Here is a 20,560-nt window from a genome sequence, read left to right as displayed (position 1 = left end):
GCTAGTCTCCACCCTGTTGAAAAGTAGAAAACCGATTACATCAAGGATCTATGGTAGGACATGGAAGAAATTTCTCATGGCAGCCCCTAGGGGATGAGGCCACGGTAGGGTCCATGCTAGAGTTTCTGCAATCGGGTTTGGAACTAGGGTTAGCAACTAACACCCTCAAGGTATACTGTAGGTATCGGCCCTGGGTGCGTTGTATACAGTTGTGGGCAAAAGTATTGACACCCCTGCAATTCTGTCAGATAAGACTCAGTTTCTTTCTGAAAATGATTGCAATCACAAATTCTTTGGTATTATTATCTTCATTTAATTTGTCTTAAATGAAAAAACACAAGAGAATGAAGCAAAAAGCAAAACATTGATCATTTCACACAAAACTCCAAAAATGGGCCAGACAAAAGTATTGGCACCCTCAGCCTGATACTTGGTTGCACAACCTTTAGCCAAAATAACTGCGACCAACCGCTTCCGGTAACCATCAATGAGTTTCTTACAATGCTCTGCTGGAATTTTAGACCATTCTTCTTTGGAAAACTGCTCCAGGTCCCTGATATTTGAAGGGTGCCTTCTCCAAACTGCCATTTTTAGATCTCTCCACAGGTGATCTATGGGATTCAGGTCTGGACTCATTGCTGGCCACCTTAGAAGTCTCCAGTGCTTTCTCTCAAACCATTTTCTAGTGCTTTTTGAAGTATGTTTTGGGTCATTGTCCTTCTGGTAGACCCATGACCTCTGAGGGAGACCCAGCTTTCTCACACTGGGCCCTACATTATGCTGCAAAATTTGTTGGTAGTCTTCAGACTTCATAATGCCATGCACACGGTCAAGCAGTCCAGAGACAGCAAAGCAACCCCAAAACATCAGGGAACCTCCGCCATGTTTGACTGTAGGGACCGTGTTCTTTTGTTTGAATGCCTCTTTTTTTTCTCCTGTAAACTCTATGTTGATGCCTTTGCCCAAAAAGCTCTACTTTTGTCTCATCTGACCAGAGGACATTCTTCCAAAACGTTTTAGGCTTTTTCAGGTAAGTTTTTGCAAACTCCAGCCTGGCTTTTTTATGTCTCTGGGTAAGAAGTGGAGTTTTCCTGGGTCTCCTACAATACAGTCCCTTTTCATTCAGACGCCGACGGATAGTACGGGTTGAAACTGTTGTAACCTCGGACTGCAGGGCAGCTTGAACCTGTTTGGATGTTAGTTGAGGTTCTTTATCCAACATCTGCACAATCTTGCGTTGAAATATCTTGTCAATTTTTCTTTTCTGTCCATATCTAGGGAAGTTAGCCACACTGCCATGGGCTTTAAACTTCTTGATGACACTGCGCACGGTAGACACAGGAACATTCAGGTCTTTGGAGATGGACTTGTAGCCTTGAGATTGCTCATGCTTCCTCACAATTTGGTTTCTCAAGTCCTCAGACAGTTCTTTGGTCTTCTTTCTTTTCTCCATGCTCAATGTGGTACACACAAGGACAGAGGTTGAGTCAACTTTAATTCATGTCAACTGGCTGCAAGTGTGATTTAGTTATTGCCAACACCTGTTAGGTACCTCACTCTTAAGACTGTTTTACTTGTGGCCCTGACATCAACCCGCAGGGTGAGTGATATACAGGCCCTGTCCATATGTCCCCCCTACACACAGGTGTTTAACAATAGAGTTGTTCTAAGGCCGGACCTGTCTTATCTCTCCAAGGTGGTTCTTAAATTCCAAAGGAGCCAAGAGATTACTTTCCCTTTTTTTGTTATAACCCTAAAAATCCTGGGGAGGAAAAATTCCATACATTAGTTGTGAGGAGGGGAGGTCCATGTTGGAATATATGTCCATGACCAGTCAGTGGAGAAAGGACCAGTCCCTATTCGTAGCCTTTCAGGGTAACAGAAAGGGGTATGGAGTACCGTTGGCAGATGGATCATGGAGGCCATTAGTTTATCTTATGCTACGAGTGATGCTCCGGTTCTTGAAGGCATCAAGGCTCTCACTCCACCAGAGCTGTGGCAACCTCTTTGGCAGAAATGGCAGAGGTATTAATTGATCAGGTCTGTAAGGCAGCTACATGGTCCTCAACATCTTGTTTTAAGCACTACAGACTGAATCTGTCCTCCTCTGCTGACTTGACCTTTGGTAGAAGGGTGCTGGAAGCGGTGTTCCCTCCCTAAGGTGTTTCAGTTCTCCAAAAATCTCTCAGGTTTGCTGTCTTGGGTGAAGGGAAAACACAAAGGTTACTTACCAGTAGCAGTTTTTTTCCCTTCCCCCATGACCGCACCTATACACGAGAGATGGCTCCAGCCCCCAGGAACAGGAAACCTGCAGTGGAGATAAGATGAGGGCGGCACCTCTCTCCTCCGTTTGGTTTCCTGTTCCTGCAGGGAGCCTGCGACGCCGGTCTGGAGGGATCTCTCTCTGGCAGCGCCGGTCTGGAGACCGAGGTCCGCAGCGGGAGCAGCTGGCGGCATGCGCGCACACACTACTCACGGATAGGGGCGCAATGGCTGTGTCGGTGGCCTCCGTCCCGCTGCTGGCTCCCCGGCGTCTGCTCCTGGCCGGAGGCTGGGCCGGGGTAGGGGCGTGCCCATCACTAGGCAGGCGCTGAGGTGAATCGGATGACTTCTGGTTCAGACCGGAAGTGACGTCGCATGACGGGAGGGGGAGCGGTGTGCTGACACTCCCGGTGGAAGAATGTTCAGGGGCGCTCACACCGCTCTCACCCCATAATACTTAGAGGCAGAGCACAAGTAACGGTGGCATTCGCCTCTCTGACAATGGCGGACCCGACTGCGCAATTGCCGGTTCCGGTGGACATCCTACAGACTCCGTGGTACTGAGGTTCTGGTGGGTGAGTGCTTTGTAAGGCAAAAACATGTCAGTAACAATGTCTTTCTGTATCATATTATGCAGGGAAAGAAAGCTACGGCCAAACAGATAAATAAAGTGTGTGCACTCTGTTATAAAGCTCTCCCTAGAACTTATGAGAAGCGGATTTGCCGGTTATGTATAGATAAAACTGTGGCCGAGGAGTCCTCATCATTACTCCAAAACATAAAGGCTATCGTTAGGGATGAAGTCAAAATCACAGTAAAAGAGCAGATGAAACAGTATGGGTTACATAGCTCTGAAAATCCACCTCCTAGACCTGCCCAAACCTCTGACGTGGAATCAGAAGGTGAACCGGGGTCGGCCAGGGGACAAATCCACACGAGGGAAGCCCTGGAATGAGAGAAGAGAAAGAGGATTTCTTTTTAATTAGCCCCCTCAAAAACCAGACCCCAAACAACAATGACGCCGACATCCGGGTGGGGGAGACTTGGGTTCTTGGTCCACCAGTGGGAAAAGTTACAAACCTCACAATGGGTACCGTATATACTCGAGTATAAGCCGACCCGAGTATAAGCCGACCCCCCTAATTTTGCCACAAAAAACTGGGAAAACTTATTGACTCGAGTATAAGCCTAGGGTGGAAAATGCAGCAGCTACCGGTGAATTTCAAAAATAAAAATAGATGCTCCATACTGTTCATTATGGCCCCATAGCTGTGCCATATAGTGCTCTGCACCGTTCATTATTTCCCCATAGCTGTGCCATATAGTGCTCTGCACCGTTCATTATTGCCCCATAGCTATGCCATATAGTGCTCTGCACCGTTCATTATTGCCCCATAGCTGTGCCATATAGTGCTCTGCACCGTTCATTATTGCCCCATAGCTGTGCCATATAGTGCTCTGCGCCGTTCATTATTGCCCCATAGCTGTGCCATATAGTGCTCTGCGCCGTTCATTGTTGCCCCATAGCTGTGCCATATAGTTCACAGGAAAGTGAATAGCAGCAGACTACGCGTTTCGAGCAATAACCTGTTCTTTCTCGACGCATTAGTGAAATTGAAGCTATCTCTGTAGATCCCCCATACACTACCTTTTTGGAGGACAGAGTAATAATTAACCCCTTCCCTACTTTTGACGCCACGTAGGCGTCATGAAAAGTCGGTGCCAAACCGACCCATGACGCCTATGTGGCGTCATGGAGGGATCGCGTCCCTGCAGATCGGGTGAAGGGGTTAACTCCAATTTCACCTGATCTGCAGGGACAGGGGGGAGTGGTAGTACAGCCCAGGCGGGGTGCTGAAAAATCTCACACGAATCTGCAATGTGGGCACATAGCCTTAGGGTTAGGGTTGGAATTAGGGTTGTGGTTAGGGGTGTGTTGGGGTTAGGGTTGTGGTTAGGGTTGTGTTGGGGTTAGGGTTGTGATAAGGGTTATGGCTACAGCTGGGATAAGGGTTAGGGGTGTGTTGGAGTTAGAATTGAGGGGTTTCCACTGTTTAGGCACATCAGGGGGTCTTCAAACGCAACATGGCGCCACCATTAATTCCAGCCAATCTTGTATTCAAAAAGTCAAATGGTGCTCCCTCACTTCCGAGCCCCGACGTGTGCCCAAACAGTGGTTTACCCCCACATAGGGTACCATACTCAGGATAAACTGCGCAACAATTACTGGGGTCCAATTCCTCCTGTTACCCTTGTGAAAATAAAAAATTGCTTGCTAAAACATAATTTTTGAGGAAAGAAAAATGATTTTTTATTTTCACGGCTCTGCGTAGTAAACGTCTGTGAAGCACTTGGGGGTTCAAAGTGCTCACCACATATGTAGATAAGTTCCTTGGGGGGTCACTTGTGGGGGGTTTCTACTGTTTAGGCACATCAGGGGCTCTGCAAACGCAACGTGACGCCCACAGACCATTCCATCAAAGTCTGCATTTCAAAAGTCACTACTTCCCTTCTGAGCCCTGACGTGTGCCCAAACAGTGCTTTACCCCCACACATGGGGTATCAGCATACTCAGGAGAAACTGTACAACAACTTTTGGGGTCCAATTTCTCCTGTAACCCTTGGGAAAATAAAAAATTCTGGGCTAAAAAATTATTTTTGAGGAAAGAAAACGTATTTATTATTTTCACGGCTCAGCGTTATAAACTTCTGTGAAGCACTTGGGGGTTCAAAGTGCTCACCACGCATCTAGATAAGTTCCTTTCGGGGTCTAGTTTCCAAAATGGGGTCACTTGTGAGGGGGTTCTACTGTTTAGCCACATCAGGGGCTCTGCAAACGCAATGTGACGCCCGCAGAGCATTCCATCAAAGTCTGCATTTCAAAACGTCACTACTTCACTTCCGAGCCCCGACATGTGCCCAAACAGTGGTTTACCCCCACATATGGGGTATCAGCGTACTCAGGAGAAACTGGACAACAACTTTTCGGGTCAAATTTCTCCTGTTACCCTTGGGAAAATAAAAAATTGCTGGCTAAAAAATCATTTTTGAGAAAAGAAAACATTTTTTTTATTTTCATGGCTCTGCGTTATAAACTTCTGTGAAGCACCTGGGGGTTTAAAGTGCTCAATATGCATCTAGATAAGTTCCTTGGGGGGTCCAGTTTCCAAAATGGGGTCACTTGTGGGGGAGCTCCAATGTTTAGGCACACAGGGTCTCTCCAAACGATGGAGATAATTTTTCATTCAAAAAGTCAAATGGCGCTCCTTCCCTTTCGAGCCTTACCATGTGCCCAAACAGTGGTTTACCCCCACATGTGAGGTATCGGTGTACTCAGGAGAAATTGCCCAACCAATTTTAGGATCCATTTTATCCTGTTGCCCATTTGAAAATGAAAAAATTGAGGCTAAAATAATTTTTGTGTGAAAAAAAAAGTACTTTTTCATTTTTACGGATCAATTTGTGAAGCACCTGGGGGTTTAAAGTGCTCACTATGCATCTATATAAGTTCCTTGGGGCGTCTAGTTTCCAAAATGGGGTCACCTGTGGGGGAGTTCCAATTTTTAGGCACACGGGGGCTCTCCAAGCGTGACATGGTGTCCGCTAAAGAGTGGAGCCAATTTTTCATTCAAAAAGTCAAATGGCGCTCCTTCCCTTCCAAGCCCTGCCGTGCGCCCAAACAGTGGTTTACCCCCACATATGAGGTATCAGCGTACTCAGGACAAATTGGACAACAACTTTTATGGTTCAGTTTCTCCTTTTACCATTGGGAAAATAAAAAAAATTGTTGCTAAAAGATCATTTTTGTGACTAAAAAGTTAAATGCTCATTTTTTCCTTCCATGTTGCTTCTGCTGCTGTGAAGCACCTGAAGGGTTAATAAACTTCTTGAATGTGGTTTTGAGTAGCTTGAGTGCTGCAGTTTTTAGAATGGTGTCATTTTTGGGTATTTTCAGCCATATAGACCCCTCAAACTGACTTCAAATGTGAGGTGGTCCCTAAAAAAAATGGTTTTGTAAATTTCGTTGTAAAAATGAGAAATCGCTGGTCAAATTTTAACCCGTATAACTTCCTAGCAAAAAAAAATTTATTTCCAAAATTGTGCTGATGTAAAGTAGACATGTGGGAAATGTTATTTATTAACTATTTTGTGTCACATATCTCTCTGGTTTAACAGAATAAAAATTAAAAATGCGAAAATTGCGAAACTTTCAAAATTTTCGCCAAATTTCCGTTTTTATCACAAATAAACACAGAATTTATTGACCTAAATTTACCACTAACATGAAGCCCAATATGTGACGAAAAAACATTCTCAGAACCGCTAGGATCCATTGAAGCATTCCTGAGTTATTACCTCATAAAGGGACACTGGTCAGAATTGCAAAAATCGGCCAGGTCATTAAGGTCAAAATAGGCTGGGTCATGAAGGGGTTAAAACTGACCCGGCCTTCTTACCAAAGGTCAATTCAAAATTCCATAGGGACCAGCATAGTGGATGCTTTCCTGAAACGGAAAGTACTTGCAAGCAGCATAATACAAAGAATAGCAGGTTTACCCAGAATCCTTTGCAGTAGGCGGAGCTATGCAAATCATCTCTTTCCACCCCTGTCTAATCCACAGCGCTTGGAACCGCCAAGCGTGCAATGCTGCGGATTAGTTTCTAAATTTACACAGCCAACCAATTCCTACCTGTGGACACGTGTTTCGGGCTTTAGGCCCTCATCAGCACAGGGCTGGAATTGGTTGGCTGTATGGAGTGGGGCTCGGTGAGCAAGCGATACATACATGCTAGCCACCTTAGGGAGAGACCCAAGTTGGGCTAAATGTAGCGGGACGAAAGAGACCGAAAAGCCCTCTACTCAAAGGAAATACATAGTGGATGCTTTCCTGAAACGGAAAGTACTTGCAAGCAGCATAATACAAAGAATAGCAGGTTTACCCAGAATCCTTTGCAGTAGGCGGAGCTATGCAAATCATCTCTTTCCACCCCTGTCTAATCCACAGCGCTTGGAACCGCCAAGCGTGCAATGCTGCGGATTAGTTTCTAAATTTACACAGCCAACCAATTCCTACCTGTGGACACGTGTTTCGGGCTTTAGGCCCTCATCAGCACAGGGCTCGAATTGGTTGGCTGTATGGAGTGGGGCTCGGTGAGCAAGCGATACATACATGCTAGCCACCTTAGGGAGAGACCCAAGTTGGGCTAAATGTAGCGGGACGAAAGAGACCGAAAAGCCCTCTACTCAAAGGAAATACATAGTGGATGCTTTCCTGAAACGGAAAGTACTTGCAAGCAGCATAATACAAAGAATAGCAGGTTTACCCAGAATCCTTTGCAGTAGGCGGAGCTATGCAAATCATCTCTTTCCACCCCTGTCTAATCCACAGCGCTTGGAACCGCCAAGCGTGCAATGCTGCGGATTAGTTTCTAAATTTACACAGCCAACCAATTCCTACCTGTGGACACGTGTTTCGGGCTTTAGGCCCTCATCAGCACAGGGCTGGAATTGGTTGGCTGTATGGAGTGGGGCTCGGTGAGCAAGCGATACATACATGCTAGCCACCTTAGGGAGAGACCCAAGTTGGGCTAAATGTAGCGGGACGAAAGAGACCGAAAAGCCCTCTACTCAAAGGAAAGGTAGAGTAGAGGGCTTTTCGGTCTCTTTCGTCCCGCTACATTTAGCCCAACTTGGGTCTCTCCCTAAGGTGGCTAGCATGTATGTATCGCTTGCTCACCGAGCCCCACTCCATACAGCCAACCAATTCCAGCCCTGTGCTGATGAGGGCCTAAAGCCCGAAACACGTGTCCACAGGTAGGAATTGGTTGGCTGTGTAAATTTAGAAACTAATCCGCAGCATTGCACGCTTGGCGGTTCCAAGCGCTGTGGATTAGACAGGGGTGGAAAGAGATGATTTGCATAGCTCCGCCTACTGCAAAGGATTCTGGGTAAACCTGCTATTCTTTGTATTATGCTGCTTGCAAGTACTTTCCGTTTCAGGAAAGCATCCACTATGTATTTCCTTTGAGTAGAGGGCTTTTCGGTCTCTTTCGTCCCGCTACATTTAGCCCAACTTGGGTCTCTCCCTAAGGTGGCTAGCATGTATGTATCGCATAGGGACCAGGAGATTTACCCTCAACCCAAAATCCCAGGGAGAACAAACCTTTCATTGCCTTGATGTCAGACGTTGCCTAATTCAATACCTAGAAGTGACAAAACCATGGCGACAGTCTTCAGCCCTTTTTGTCTCCTTTCAGGGAGCGAACAGGGGAAAGAAGGCCACAAAATCTACTATTGCACGGTGGCTCCACATGGCTATTGCACTCTCCTGCTCCTCTTCAGGGCAATGCCCTCCATTAGCGGTAACGACACACTCCACAAGAACTATCGCCACATCCTGGGCGTAAAGGGCAAATGTGTCGATAGAGCAAATTTGTAATGCGGCAGTATGGTCTTTACCCTCTACCTTCTTTCGCCACTATATATTGAACCTGGGGCTTTGAAGTCTTGCCTTTGGGAGAAAATTTTACTCGGCTATTGTCCCACCCTAGGAGTCTTCTTCTATTTCTTCCTCTCGTGTATAGGTGCTGTCATGGGGAAGGGAAAAAATGATAATTACTTACCAGTAATTTGATTTTCCAGATCCATGGCAGCACCGCACTAATTCCCGCCCTATCTTGGTGATGGTTGTGTGATGCACAAAAAAAAATTATAAAAATATATATACCCATAGGGGTGGAGCTGCATGTTCATTACTGTAATGAGCGGTACCATGTGACCGCTCAATACAGGAAGAAGCTGCGGCGCCGGGGAACCAGGGACTGCACCGCACCAGGAGCAGGTGAGTATAATGGGGAGGGGGAGCGCAGCTCTGCGCGATAGTCACCTCTCCTCGTTCCAGCCGCCGCTCCGTCTTCCGCGTCTTCTGCAGTGACGCTCAGGTCAGAGGGCGCGATGACGTGGTTAGTGCGCACCCTCTGCCTGAACGTCAGTGGAGAAGATGCTGAAGACGGAGCGGCGACCGGAAAGAGGAAAGGTGAATATTTAAAGTGGCGGTGGCATGAGCGACGAGAGGTGAGCATGTGATTTTTTTTTTTTTTTTTTTTTAATCGCAGCAACAGTAAATGGGGCAAGTGTCTGTATGGAGCATCTTATGGGGCCATAATTAACGTTTGTGCAGCACTATATGGGGCAAATATCTTTATGGAGCATCTTAATCATGTCATGGATCTGGAAAATCAAATTACCGGTAAGTAATTATCATTTTTTGGAACCCATGACAGCACCCGTATAGTTCCCTTTTCACCTTATGGGTGTGCACTATAGTTTGGTCGTTTTTATACTGTGGTGTTGGTTAAGTGTGTAAATTAACCGTGGGTCCTCTCATGCTCTGTAACCCAACTGAAGTGGGGGAGAGGTACTGCCCTTTTATTTCAGTAGGTTTCCTGTCCTGGTTGGGGGCTCCCTCTCTCAGGTGTGCTGTCGTGGGTTCCAGAAAAATTCGCTACCGGTAAGTAATCTTGGTGTTTTCAGAGAACTTGTAGATCTGCAGCAGATAAAACTGATATCAAAACTGCAGCAAGCAGCCCAGTAAGCGATACATAACTAAAATCAGGGTCTCTGCCCTATATCATGCAGCTCTTAGATGGGATAGCAAAAACCTGCTGACAGATTCCCTTTATGATAGTACTCCTTTTGTAAGAGGATTTCTATGTAAAATTTGACTACTGCTTTCTTCACAAATGCGTTTCTTGTCATTTCCAGGATTTTAGTTGTAAAATTGCTCTGGCATCTTTCACCACGTCTGGGCGCAGTTATTCGGGGGCTTCTGTAAGAGAAATGTTGCACCACATGGTCCATCTCTGTTCTTGAACACGCAGAGGAATTTCAGGCTTGGGCCATCCCCCCACATAGTTGTTATGTCCCCACATATGGCACATGGACAGGAATTGTCATACCATTATGTATTTTCAGTGGGTACGGAAAGTATTCAGACCCCTTCCTTTACATTTTTCACTCTTTGTTTCATTGCAGCCATTTGGTAAATTCAAAAAATTTCTTTTTTTTCTCATTAATGTACACTCTGACTCTGCACCCCATCTTGACTGAAAAAAACTGAAATGTAGTAATTTTTGCAAATTGCATGAAAAAAGAAAAACTGAAATCACATGGTCATAAGTATTCAGATCCTTTGCTCAGTATTGAGTAGAAGCACCTTTTGAGCTAGTACAACCATGAGTTGTCTTGGGAATGATGCAACAAGTTTTTCACACCTGGATTTGGGGATCCTCTGCCATTCTTGCAGATCCTCTCCAGTTCCGTCAGGCTGGATGGTGAACATTGGTGGACAGCCATTTTCAGGTCTCTCCAGAGATCCTCAATTGAGTTTAGGTCAGGGCTCTGGCTGGGCCAGTCAAGAATGGTCACAGAGTTATTCTGAAGCCACTCCTTTGTTATTTTAGCTCCGTTTTTAGGGTCATTGTCTTGTTGGAAGGTGAACGCAGAGTTCCAGGTTACTCTGGAAGAGATTTTCATCCAGGATATCTCTGTACTTGGCCGCATTCATATTTCCTTCAATGACAACCAGTCATCCTGTCCCTGCAGCTGAAAAACACCCACATAGCATGATTCACTGTTGGGATTGTATTGGGCAGGTGATGAGCAGTGCCTGGTTTTCTTGACAATTACCGCTTAGAATTATCTCCTAAAAGCTCTGTCTTCGTCTCATCAGACCAGAGAATCTTATTTCTCATAGTCTGGGAGTCGTTCATGGGTTTTTTTTTTTAGCAAACTCTATGCAGGGTTTCATGTGTCTTGGACTGAGAATAGGCTTCCGTCGGGCCACTTTGCCATAAAGGTCCGACTGGTGGAGGGCTGCAGTGATAGTTGACTTTGTGGAACTTTCTCCCATCTCCCTACTGCATCTCTGGAGCTCAACCACAGTGATCTTGGGGTTCTTTACCTCTCTCACCAAGGCTCTTCTCCCACGATTGCTCAGTTTATCAGCCAGGTCTAGGAAGACTTCTGGTGGTGCCAAACTTCTTCCATTTAAAGATTATGGAGGCCACTGTGCTCTTAGGAACCTTGAGTACTGCAGAAGTTCTTTTGTAAACTTGGCCAGATCTGTGCCTTTCCACAGTTCTGTCTCTGAGCTCCTTGGCAGGTTCTTTTGACCTCATGATTCTCAAAGTGAAAAATTTAAAGGGGTCTGAATACTTTCCTTACCCACTGTATGTTACTGTATGTCATAATTCTCTCTACGTGATGACAAACTACAACCAAACTGTATATTTCTCCTTCGCCTCATTGGGGGACACAGGACCATGTGTGTATGCTGCTACCACTAGGAGGCTGACACTAAGTGAATATATAAAAATTAACTCCTCCTCCTCTGCAGTATACAACTACTACTGGCTCCAGCCGAACCAGGTGCTTAGTGTGCGTAGGAGGCACATGGGTCGGCTATTCAGACCACAATTTATTTTATTTTTTTATTCTATTTTTCACCTTTTAATATTTTTCTTTTTAAAGGATTACAGGGGCGACGGATCCCTTCAGGGCTCCGATCACCCCCCAAACAGGCTGGAACATGGAGTGTCGCCTCCACGTACCTCCTCCTGCACCGTTCACATGCTGGAGCTCTCTTCAAGGGGCGACAGATCCCTTCAGAGCACCGATCTCCCCACACCAACAACAGACTGGAACATGGAGTGTCGCCTCATGTATCCCCTTCTGCAGCCATGCTTACAAACGCCGGACCAATAGCCCTGTTCCATCCTGGGGGAGTTAACCCCTAGGATGTACAGAGGCACTGATGGAGTCCGAGCAGCCCCCACTGGATCACCACTGATAGAACAGCGGTGATGGAAGGAGGCGGGCGGTCCCTCTCCACATTCCTTACAAAGGGATGGTGGATGGAGGTTTCCTGCACCGTCCACACTGCAGCACCTGACCTGCAGGCAGAGCAGTTGAGCTCTGCGCTTCTTCAATGGGCCTCCAGATCAGGATGGGTAAGGGCTCGGCAAGGAGGGGGGCTCCTGTAGCGCGCTGTTTCTCCTCGGGTGCTTCCTGGCCGACGCCGAAAATTTAGTCCCTGGCTTCGGCCTCTGTTGGGCCACAACCCGAAAACTCCACCTACCCTCCTGGCGCTTTTCGCTCAGAGCCAGACTGTCCTTCCTGCTCTCGGTGGCCATTTTTTGCTTACCGGCCGCCTCTGTTTCACCAGCCGGATCAATAACACTGGGAGGATCACAGGGCCACAGGACCTAGGTAAGAGCTGTGCCCAGTCACCCATTGGCCCTTTTCTGCAGTACTTCACCGGTGATTAGCCACCACTCTCTCTATTGGGGCATTGAGTCAGGACATACTGTGGTACACAATGTCATTCTCCAAGACATCTAAGAGGGCCACCAAAAACAGTGTTTTTTACCTCATGTACCATCTGCCAGACTTCATTGCCACGGGAACAGAGTGCTCCACTCTGCCAGGTCTGTGATCCCGAATGCACTCAGGAGCCCTCCGCCGCTACCAAATCCAGTGTATCTAGTCCCCTTGAGTGAGCTTTGTCACTATTGTGTGGCTTCACTAGCTAAAGCGATTGAGTCCCTCCAAGACCCCTCATCGGGTCGGGGCATTCGTTTGCCTGTCTTAGAGAGTTCCTCCACCACATGGGAACAGTCGGCCTGCAGGGGCCGTTCTCAGTCAAAAGATACACAGGCATCTAGAAAACAGACCCATAGCACATTTCCTGGACCCTCTCGCGCCTCGGTATCCATGAGCTCCATTTTTTACTCCCCCCTCACCAGGGGTTCGCATCGATCAGGACTCTGAGTACGAGTCTGACGGGCCCCTCACTCTCGATTCTCTGGATTATCAGGCAACGGTGGATAGTCTCATAGAGGCCGTTAACTAGACTGAGGGTTGACAAAGACTTTACCTCCACCCCGAATCACCCCCCCCCTCCCCCGGATCGCGTGGTGTCTTTCAAACGTTCTCATAGGGTGTTTGCCAGTCACCCCAAGTTTCAGGACATATTTTGTCGGCATAGAGAGAGGCCGGACATACGTTTCTCTGGACACGGCTAACTGCGCTGCGCTTGCGACCTCAAATGCTGTCTCTATTAGGCGGGCACAGTGACTTAGGGAATGGCGATCGGACTCTGCGTCCAAAAAGTCCCTAACCTCTCTGCCTTACCAGAGCGGTTGTTTGTTCAGAGAGAAGCTGGATCGGCTTATCTCTGATGCCACAGGTGGGAAGAGTAAATTCCTCCCCCAGCAGAAAGTTAAGCCACCCTTTCGCTGTCCGCAACAGGCTCGTTTCCAGTCCTTTTGCAGCAATCCCGGTTGTTCCACTACAGCCAACTTTTCTGGATCAGGGCGCTCCCCTCATGGGGACAGAGGTCCCCAGGTTTCCTATAAGACCAACCAGTCGTGGAAGAGCCGACCTAAGCAGTCCAGATCTAAGGGATCCAGGTCCCATAGATTCTCACCTAAATAACTCATGGCATTATCCGGTCGACACCAGCAGTGTTGGCAGCAGTCTATTCCAGTTTCGTTATGCCTGGCTTCACGACGAATGGGTCAGGGACCTGGTGTCCTCCCGATACAAAATAGAAATTTCTTCCCGCCCTCCAGCAAGGTTCTTCCACGCTCGTCCTCCCAAAGCAAAGGCGTGGACACGATCCTTTTAACTTAACGGGCCATCGATTTGCTTCGTCAAGAGAGGGTCATTATTCCGATACCACAAAAGGAGAGATTCGAGGGGTTCTACTCGAACCTATTGTGGTCCTAAAGAAGGATGCAACAGTTAGTCCCATCCTGGACCTAAAACTCTTAAACAAATTTGTCAGGGTCTGGCACTTCAGGATGGAGTCCCTCCGCTCTGTCATCTCCTCGATTGAGAAGGGGGAGTTCCTAGCATCCATCGACATCCGAGATGCTTACCTTCACATCCCGATCTTTCCCTCTCACCAGAAGTTTCGCTGTCTGAGAGGAACACTTCCAGTTCACAGCTTTGCCACCCCCCTCAGAGTGTTCACGAAGGTCATGGCAGCCGTCTTCTCCATTTTGCACCCTTGGGGCATGGTTGTGTTGCCTTACCTAGATGACCTTCTAATCAAGAGACCGTCCTTCCAGGCCTGCACGGAGTATATCACCATGGATACTCTTTCTCGCCTGGGCTGGATGATAAACTTAAGCAAGCCTTTCCCCATTCCAGCTCAGCAGATACCCTTTTTAGGTATGACCTTGGGCACTTCCCGAGGGTTGGTGATTCTCCCTCGAGACAAGGTCTTGGCCCTTCAACAGGGAGCCCGGGCACTTTGTCGTCCTTATCCTTACTCCATCCGCTTCAGCATGGGGGTCCTGGGCAAGATGATAGTAGCAATGGAAACTGTTCCCTTCATCCAGCTACACCTCCGCCCTCTGCAGCATGCGCTTCTGGCAGCCTGTGACAGGAATCCATTCTCCATTGACCAACTGTGCCGTTTGTCCCTGTGGGTCAAGCAGGCGCTCAGGTGGTGGACGTTGCAGTCCTCCCTCAGCCAGGGGAAATCCTTTCTGCCAGTTCATTGGCTGGTCACTACCGATGCCAGCCTCCTCGGCTGGTGAGCTGTCTTCTGTCACCACACTGCCAGGGAAGTTGGTCACCTCGGGAATCGCGCCTTCCAATCAACGTCCTGGAGATTCGGATGATCTGGTTGTCCCTGCGGCGTTTCCATCGTCTTCTGGCGGATCGACCCATCCAAGTTCAATCAGACAATGCCACGGCTGTGGCATATATTGACCATCAAGGGGGCACCCGCAGCAGGGCGACAATGTGCGAGGTGAAACACATCCTCTGTCGGGCCGAGGGAAAACACTTGGTCATCTCGGCAGTTCACATCCCGGGTGTGGAAAACTGGGCGGCAGACTTCTTCAGCCATCAGGGTCTCGCCTCAGGAGAGTGGTCACTTCATCCGGAGGTCTTCCTACAGATTTGTCTTTGCTGGGGGACTCCGGACGTGGATCTGATGGCTCGGTACCGGGATCCAGAAGCCATCGGGGCGGACGCACTGGTTCTTCCGTGACGTCAGTTTCGTCTTCCGTACGTGTTTTACCCACTTCCGTTACTCCCAAGGGTCAACAGGAAGATCAAGGCGGAGGGGGTCCCAGTGATCCTGGTTGCTCCGGACTGGCCACGCCGGGCATGGTACGCAGAGTTAGTGCACCTCGTCGTCTACATTCCCTGGCGACTACCAGTTCATCCGGACTTATTCTCCCAGAGCCCGATTTGCCACCAGAACCCAGGGGCCCTGTTTAACGGCATGGTTGAATCCTGGGTCCTAACCCAAGCTGGGTTCTCCAAAGAGGTAGTTTCCACCATGACTAGCGCTCGGAAGCATGTATCGGTGCTCATCTATCTCCGCACCTGGAAAACTTTTTTCGCATGGTGTAGAGACCGCGGTCGTCCTCCTCTTGTCTTCTCCATCCCCACCATATTGGAGTTTCTTCAGTCCAGTCTGGACTCTGGTCTAGCGCTTAGCTCCCTTAAAGGTCAGGTTTCCGCTTTATCTGTATTGTTCCAGCGTAGAATCGCTTCTAAGCCGTAGGTGAGGACTTTCATTCAGGGGGTCTCCCACGTGGTACCTCCCTGTAGAATGCCCTTGGATGCCTGGGACCTTAACTTGGTCCTGGGTGTTCTACAGGAGACTACTTTTGAACTACCGTGGGACGTTTCGCTAACCCACCTTTCATGGAAGGTCGGCTTTCTTGTCGCGGTGACGTCAGTCAGGTGGGTTTCAGAGCTGGCTGCTCTGTCCTGTCGAGCTCCTTTTCTAATTTTTCACCAGGACAAGGTGGTTATCAGGCTGCCCCCATTTTTCTTGCCCAACGTGGTCTCCTCTTTTCACCTTAACAAGGACATTGTCATTGTCCTGCCCTCGGTTTGCTCCGCATCGGTTCACCAGGTTGAAAGGGTCCTTCACACTCTGGATCTCGTGAGAGCGCTCAGAAGCCCCTTTCCGTCAGATGGACGCCTTGTTCATGCTTCGAGTCTCACGGTGTCAGGGGCAAGCCTATCCCAGTAGGGATTAAGGCACACTCCACTCAGTATTTTTGGGCCATTCGGCACCAGGCGTCAGCGGAACAAGGTTGCAAGGCTGCGACTTGGTCCAGTCTGCACGCATTTTCGAATCGTTACAATATTCACACTCAAGCTTCAGCAGATGCGGGCTTGGGCAGACGAATCCTGCAGGTGGCGGTAGCTCATCTCTAGACAGTTGGTACGTGGTGTTTGATCTGTTATATCGGTTTTCCCCACCCAGGGACTGTTTTAGGACGTCCCATGGTCCTGTGTCCCCCAATCAGGCAAAGGAGAAACATGGATTTTTTTGTTCTCACCGTAAAATACTTCTCTCCGAGCCACTCACTGGGGGGGACAGCACCCACTCTATATTGGACAGATGGCTGTGTTAGTTCTTCGGTTTGACATGTTGTACCAGTATTTAATGGTTTGTATCTCCTACTGCTTTGTCACTGAACTGGTTCGGCTGGAGCCAGTGGTAGGTGTATACTGCAGAGGAGAAGTAGTTAACTTTTATATATTCACTTAGTGTCAGCCTCCTAGGGGCAGCAGCATACACCCATGGTCCTCTGTCCCCCAATGAGTGCCTCAGAGAAAAGGATTTTACGGTGAGTACACAAAAAATCTATGTATGTGTACATACATGAAAATAAGGAAAATTAATTATTTGATACACTGCCAATTTTGTAGGTTTGCTCTCCTTTTTAGAATGGAGAGGTCTGTAATTTTTATCTTAGATACACTACAACTTTGAGAGACAGAATCTTAAAAGAAATCCTGAAAATCACAATGTATGATTTTTTACATAATTAATTTGCATTTTATTGCATGAAGTATTTGCTATAATAGAAAAACAGAACTTTAATATTTGGTACAGAAATCTTTGTTTGCAGTTACAGAGAGCAGACATTTCCTGTAGTTCTTGACCATGTTTGCACCCACTGCAGCAGGGATTTTGGCCCACTCCTCCATACAGATCCTCTCCAGATCTTTCAGGTTTCGAGACTGTTGCTGGGCAACATTGAGTTTCCGCTCCCGCCAAAGATTTTCGATTGGGTTCAGGTCTGGAGACTGGCTAGGCCACTCCAGGACCTTGAAATGCTTCTTACGGGGTCGCTCCTTAATTGCCCTGGCTGTGTGTTTTGGGTCATTGTCATGCTGGAAGATCCAGCCACGACCCAACTTCAGTGCTCTTACTGAGGGAATGAGGTTGCCGGCCAAAATTTTGCGATACATTACCCCATCCATCCCCCCTTCAATATGGTGCAGTCGTCCTGTCCAGAAAAGCACCCCCAAAATATGTTTCCCCCAACCAGGCATCATGGTTGGGACGGTGTGATTGTACTCGTCCTTCTTCTTCCTCCAAACACGGCAAGTGGAATTGTTACCAAAAAGTAATATTTTGGTCTTGCCTTACCACATGACCTCCCATACCTTTTTTTTTATATTTTTTTTTTATTTTATTTTTTTTGGTAATATAAAATGGTTGTTTTTAACTGCAAAGTTTTGGTATTGATGCTTTAAAGGTTATCATAACTTCCCTTTTTGATTATTCTTTTTCCAGATCAAATTATATATATATACAGTATATGTATATTTTTTCTGACACATACTGAGTATATTTTGCATTTTTTGTACCATATCTTTACTTCTTTTTTAATTGTTCATTGTATTGCTTGCGGTCGTGCACCTTGTTCCCTTCTTGTTGTTGGACCCTTATACCTCCTCATGTGTTTTGTGTTTCCTCATTAGTGTAAGGCTATATTCACACTTTGCGGGTTTTACCGCGGAACCGCCGCGATTTTGATGCTGCGGGTCCGCAGCAGTCTCCATAGCGTTTACAGTAACATGTAAACCCTATGGAAACCGCAAACCGCTGTGCACATGCTGCGGGAAAAACCGCGCGGGAACGCAGTGGTTTACAACCCGCAGCATGTCACTTCTTTGTGCAGAATCGCTGCGATTCTGCACCCATAGGAATACATTGAACCGCTTACTTCCCGCATGGGGCTGTGCCCACGTTGCAGGAAGTAAGCGGATAATGTGCGGTTCCTACCCGGGGTGGAGGAGAGGAGACTCTCCTCCAGGCCCTGGGAACCATATTTGGGGTTAAAAAATAAAAAATCTGGTTATACTCACCCTCTGAAGTCTCAGCGCTGCACGCGGCCGTCCGGTCAGAGTTGCTGTGCGACCAGGACCTGCGGTGACGTCGCGGTCACATGACCGTGACGTCACGAAGGGTCCTTCTCGCACAGCATCTTTGGAACCGGACCGCCGGGTGCAGCGCCCAGGAGATCCGGACATCAGAGGGTGAGTATAACCAATTTTTATTATTTTTAACATTACTATTGATGCTGCATATTGCTGCATATGCAGCATCAATAGTATAGGCGGAACCCGCAGCGGAAACCGCGGAACAAACCGCAATAAATCTGCAGGGAGAACCGCAGTTGTTTTGCCCTGCAGATTTATCAAATCCGCTGCGGGAGAACCCGCAGAAGGACAACGCAAGGTGTGAACATAGCCTAATAGTATTTTTAATCCTTGCTTGTATTTCACTTTGTAACCAATGTTCAAGAGCCGTGTTGCTTGAAACGCGTATAGTTTTATTACACACCACCCCCTGTCATTGCTGTGCCATCTGAGATGTCTGTTTACAACCTTCAATTTTTAAAGGATAACCCAATAAAAGTTTGCTGATTTTTAAATAAGCCCTGTGAGTGAGCTGGATCCACTTCTATTATTCCCAATATTTTTGTCTCGCCTTACCACATGACCTTCTCCCATACCTCCTCTGGATTATCCAAATTGTCTTTTTCGAACTGCAAATGGGCCTGGATATGTGCGGTGTGAGCAGGGGAACCTTGTGCGCCACGGAAAGATTTTAATCCATGATGGCGTAGTGTGTTACTAAAGTTAATGTTTGAGACTGTGGTCCCAGCTCTCATTAGGTCATTGACCAGGTCCCGGCAAGGTAGTTGTGGGCTGATTCATGATTTCTCAGAATCATCCTTTCCCCACGAGGCGAGATCTTGCATCGAACCACAGACCGAGGAAAATTGACTGTCATCTTGTGTTTCTTCCATTTTTTTATTAATTGTGCCAACAGTTGTTGCCTTCTCACCTAGCTGCTTGCCTATTGTCCTGTAGCCCATCCCAGCCTTGTGCACTACAATTTTGTTCCCGGTGTCCTTAGACAGCTCTTTGGTCTTGGCCATGGTGGAGAGGTTTAAGTGTTATTTATTGAGTGTGTGGACAAGCTGTCTTTTATACAGGTAACGAGTTTAAACAGGTGCAATCAATACAGGTAATGAGTAATGATGAGCTAATGTGCTGGGATAAGGTGTTATCTGAGCATGCTCGGTTGCTAACCGAGTGATTTTGGTGTGCTCAAAAAATATGTTCGAGTCCCCGCAGCTGCGTGTCTCGTTGCTGTTCGACAGTTGCAACATATGCAGGGATTGCCTAACAAAAAAGCACTCCCTTCATGTATTGCAACTGTCAAACAGGCGCGAGACACACATCTTAAAGAAAAACAGGTCTGTGAGAGACAGAATTCTTGCTGGTTGGTAGGTGATCAAATAGTTATGTATTGCAATAAAATGCATTTTAATTATTTAAAAATCATACAATGTGGTTTTCTGTTTTTTTATTTTTAGATTTTGTCCCTCACACTTGAATTGTATCTACCATAAAAATTGCAGTGCTCTCCAGAATGGAGTAGGTGGGAAAACTTGCAATCAAATCCTTATTTTCCACTGTGTAAATGCAAATCATAGGTTATGGAGGACTCAGAATAACAAAGGATGATACAAATGCTTTGTCGGCAGATAGGAGCTAGGTCCTTGGGTGTCTTTTTTCCTATTTAGTCATTATCTAATGTCATTGCTAATTTAATTGGACCATAATCATGTTTTCATGATGACACTGGTTAGTAATGGGGGCTCTTGTATGATTACGTAGTATTACAGGAACCAGGGTCTTCTCTGCAGGATTCTCCTATGTGGGTCTTGGCCCAGTGTCTTCAACTTCATAACCTGTTTTCCAGATCTCCAATCGGGGGCATCTACAAGTGGCGGCTCGGGCACAGGAAATGCTACTTCTGGGTTACCCCAGCACCTCACATACACGTCCTACATCCTAAAACAGACTCCTCAGGTAGGTGTAAGTGACTGTACATAGGGTGTGTTAAGGTACCGTCACACTCAGCAACTTTGCAATGAGAACGACAATGAT

The 20,560-nt window shown here is 47.2% G+C and overlaps 1 protein-coding gene across 2 annotated transcripts in view; it reads left to right on the top strand.

The window, feature by feature from the left end:
• YEATS2 (YEATS domain containing 2) overlaps nt 1–20,560 on the top strand; it is a 123,028-nt gene that overhangs the window by 58,361 nt on the left and 44,107 nt on the right. For both annotated transcript variants that reach the window (XM_069727777.1, XM_069727776.1), the window contains exon 17: nt 20,373–20,482. In XM_069727777.1, the coding sequence (XP_069583878.1) occupies nt 20,373–20,482 (110 nt within the window). The remainder of the gene's footprint in view (nt 1–20,372; nt 20,483–20,560) is intronic.

The sequence above is a fragment of the Ranitomeya imitator genome, chromosome 5, assembly GCF_032444005.1.
Source record: "Ranitomeya imitator isolate aRanImi1 chromosome 5, aRanImi1.pri, whole genome shotgun sequence".
NCBI lineage: Eukaryota > Metazoa > Chordata > Amphibia > Anura > Dendrobatidae > Ranitomeya > Ranitomeya imitator.
Note: the sequence above shows the minus strand (reverse complement) of the source record. Positions and strands in the feature narration are given on the sequence as shown.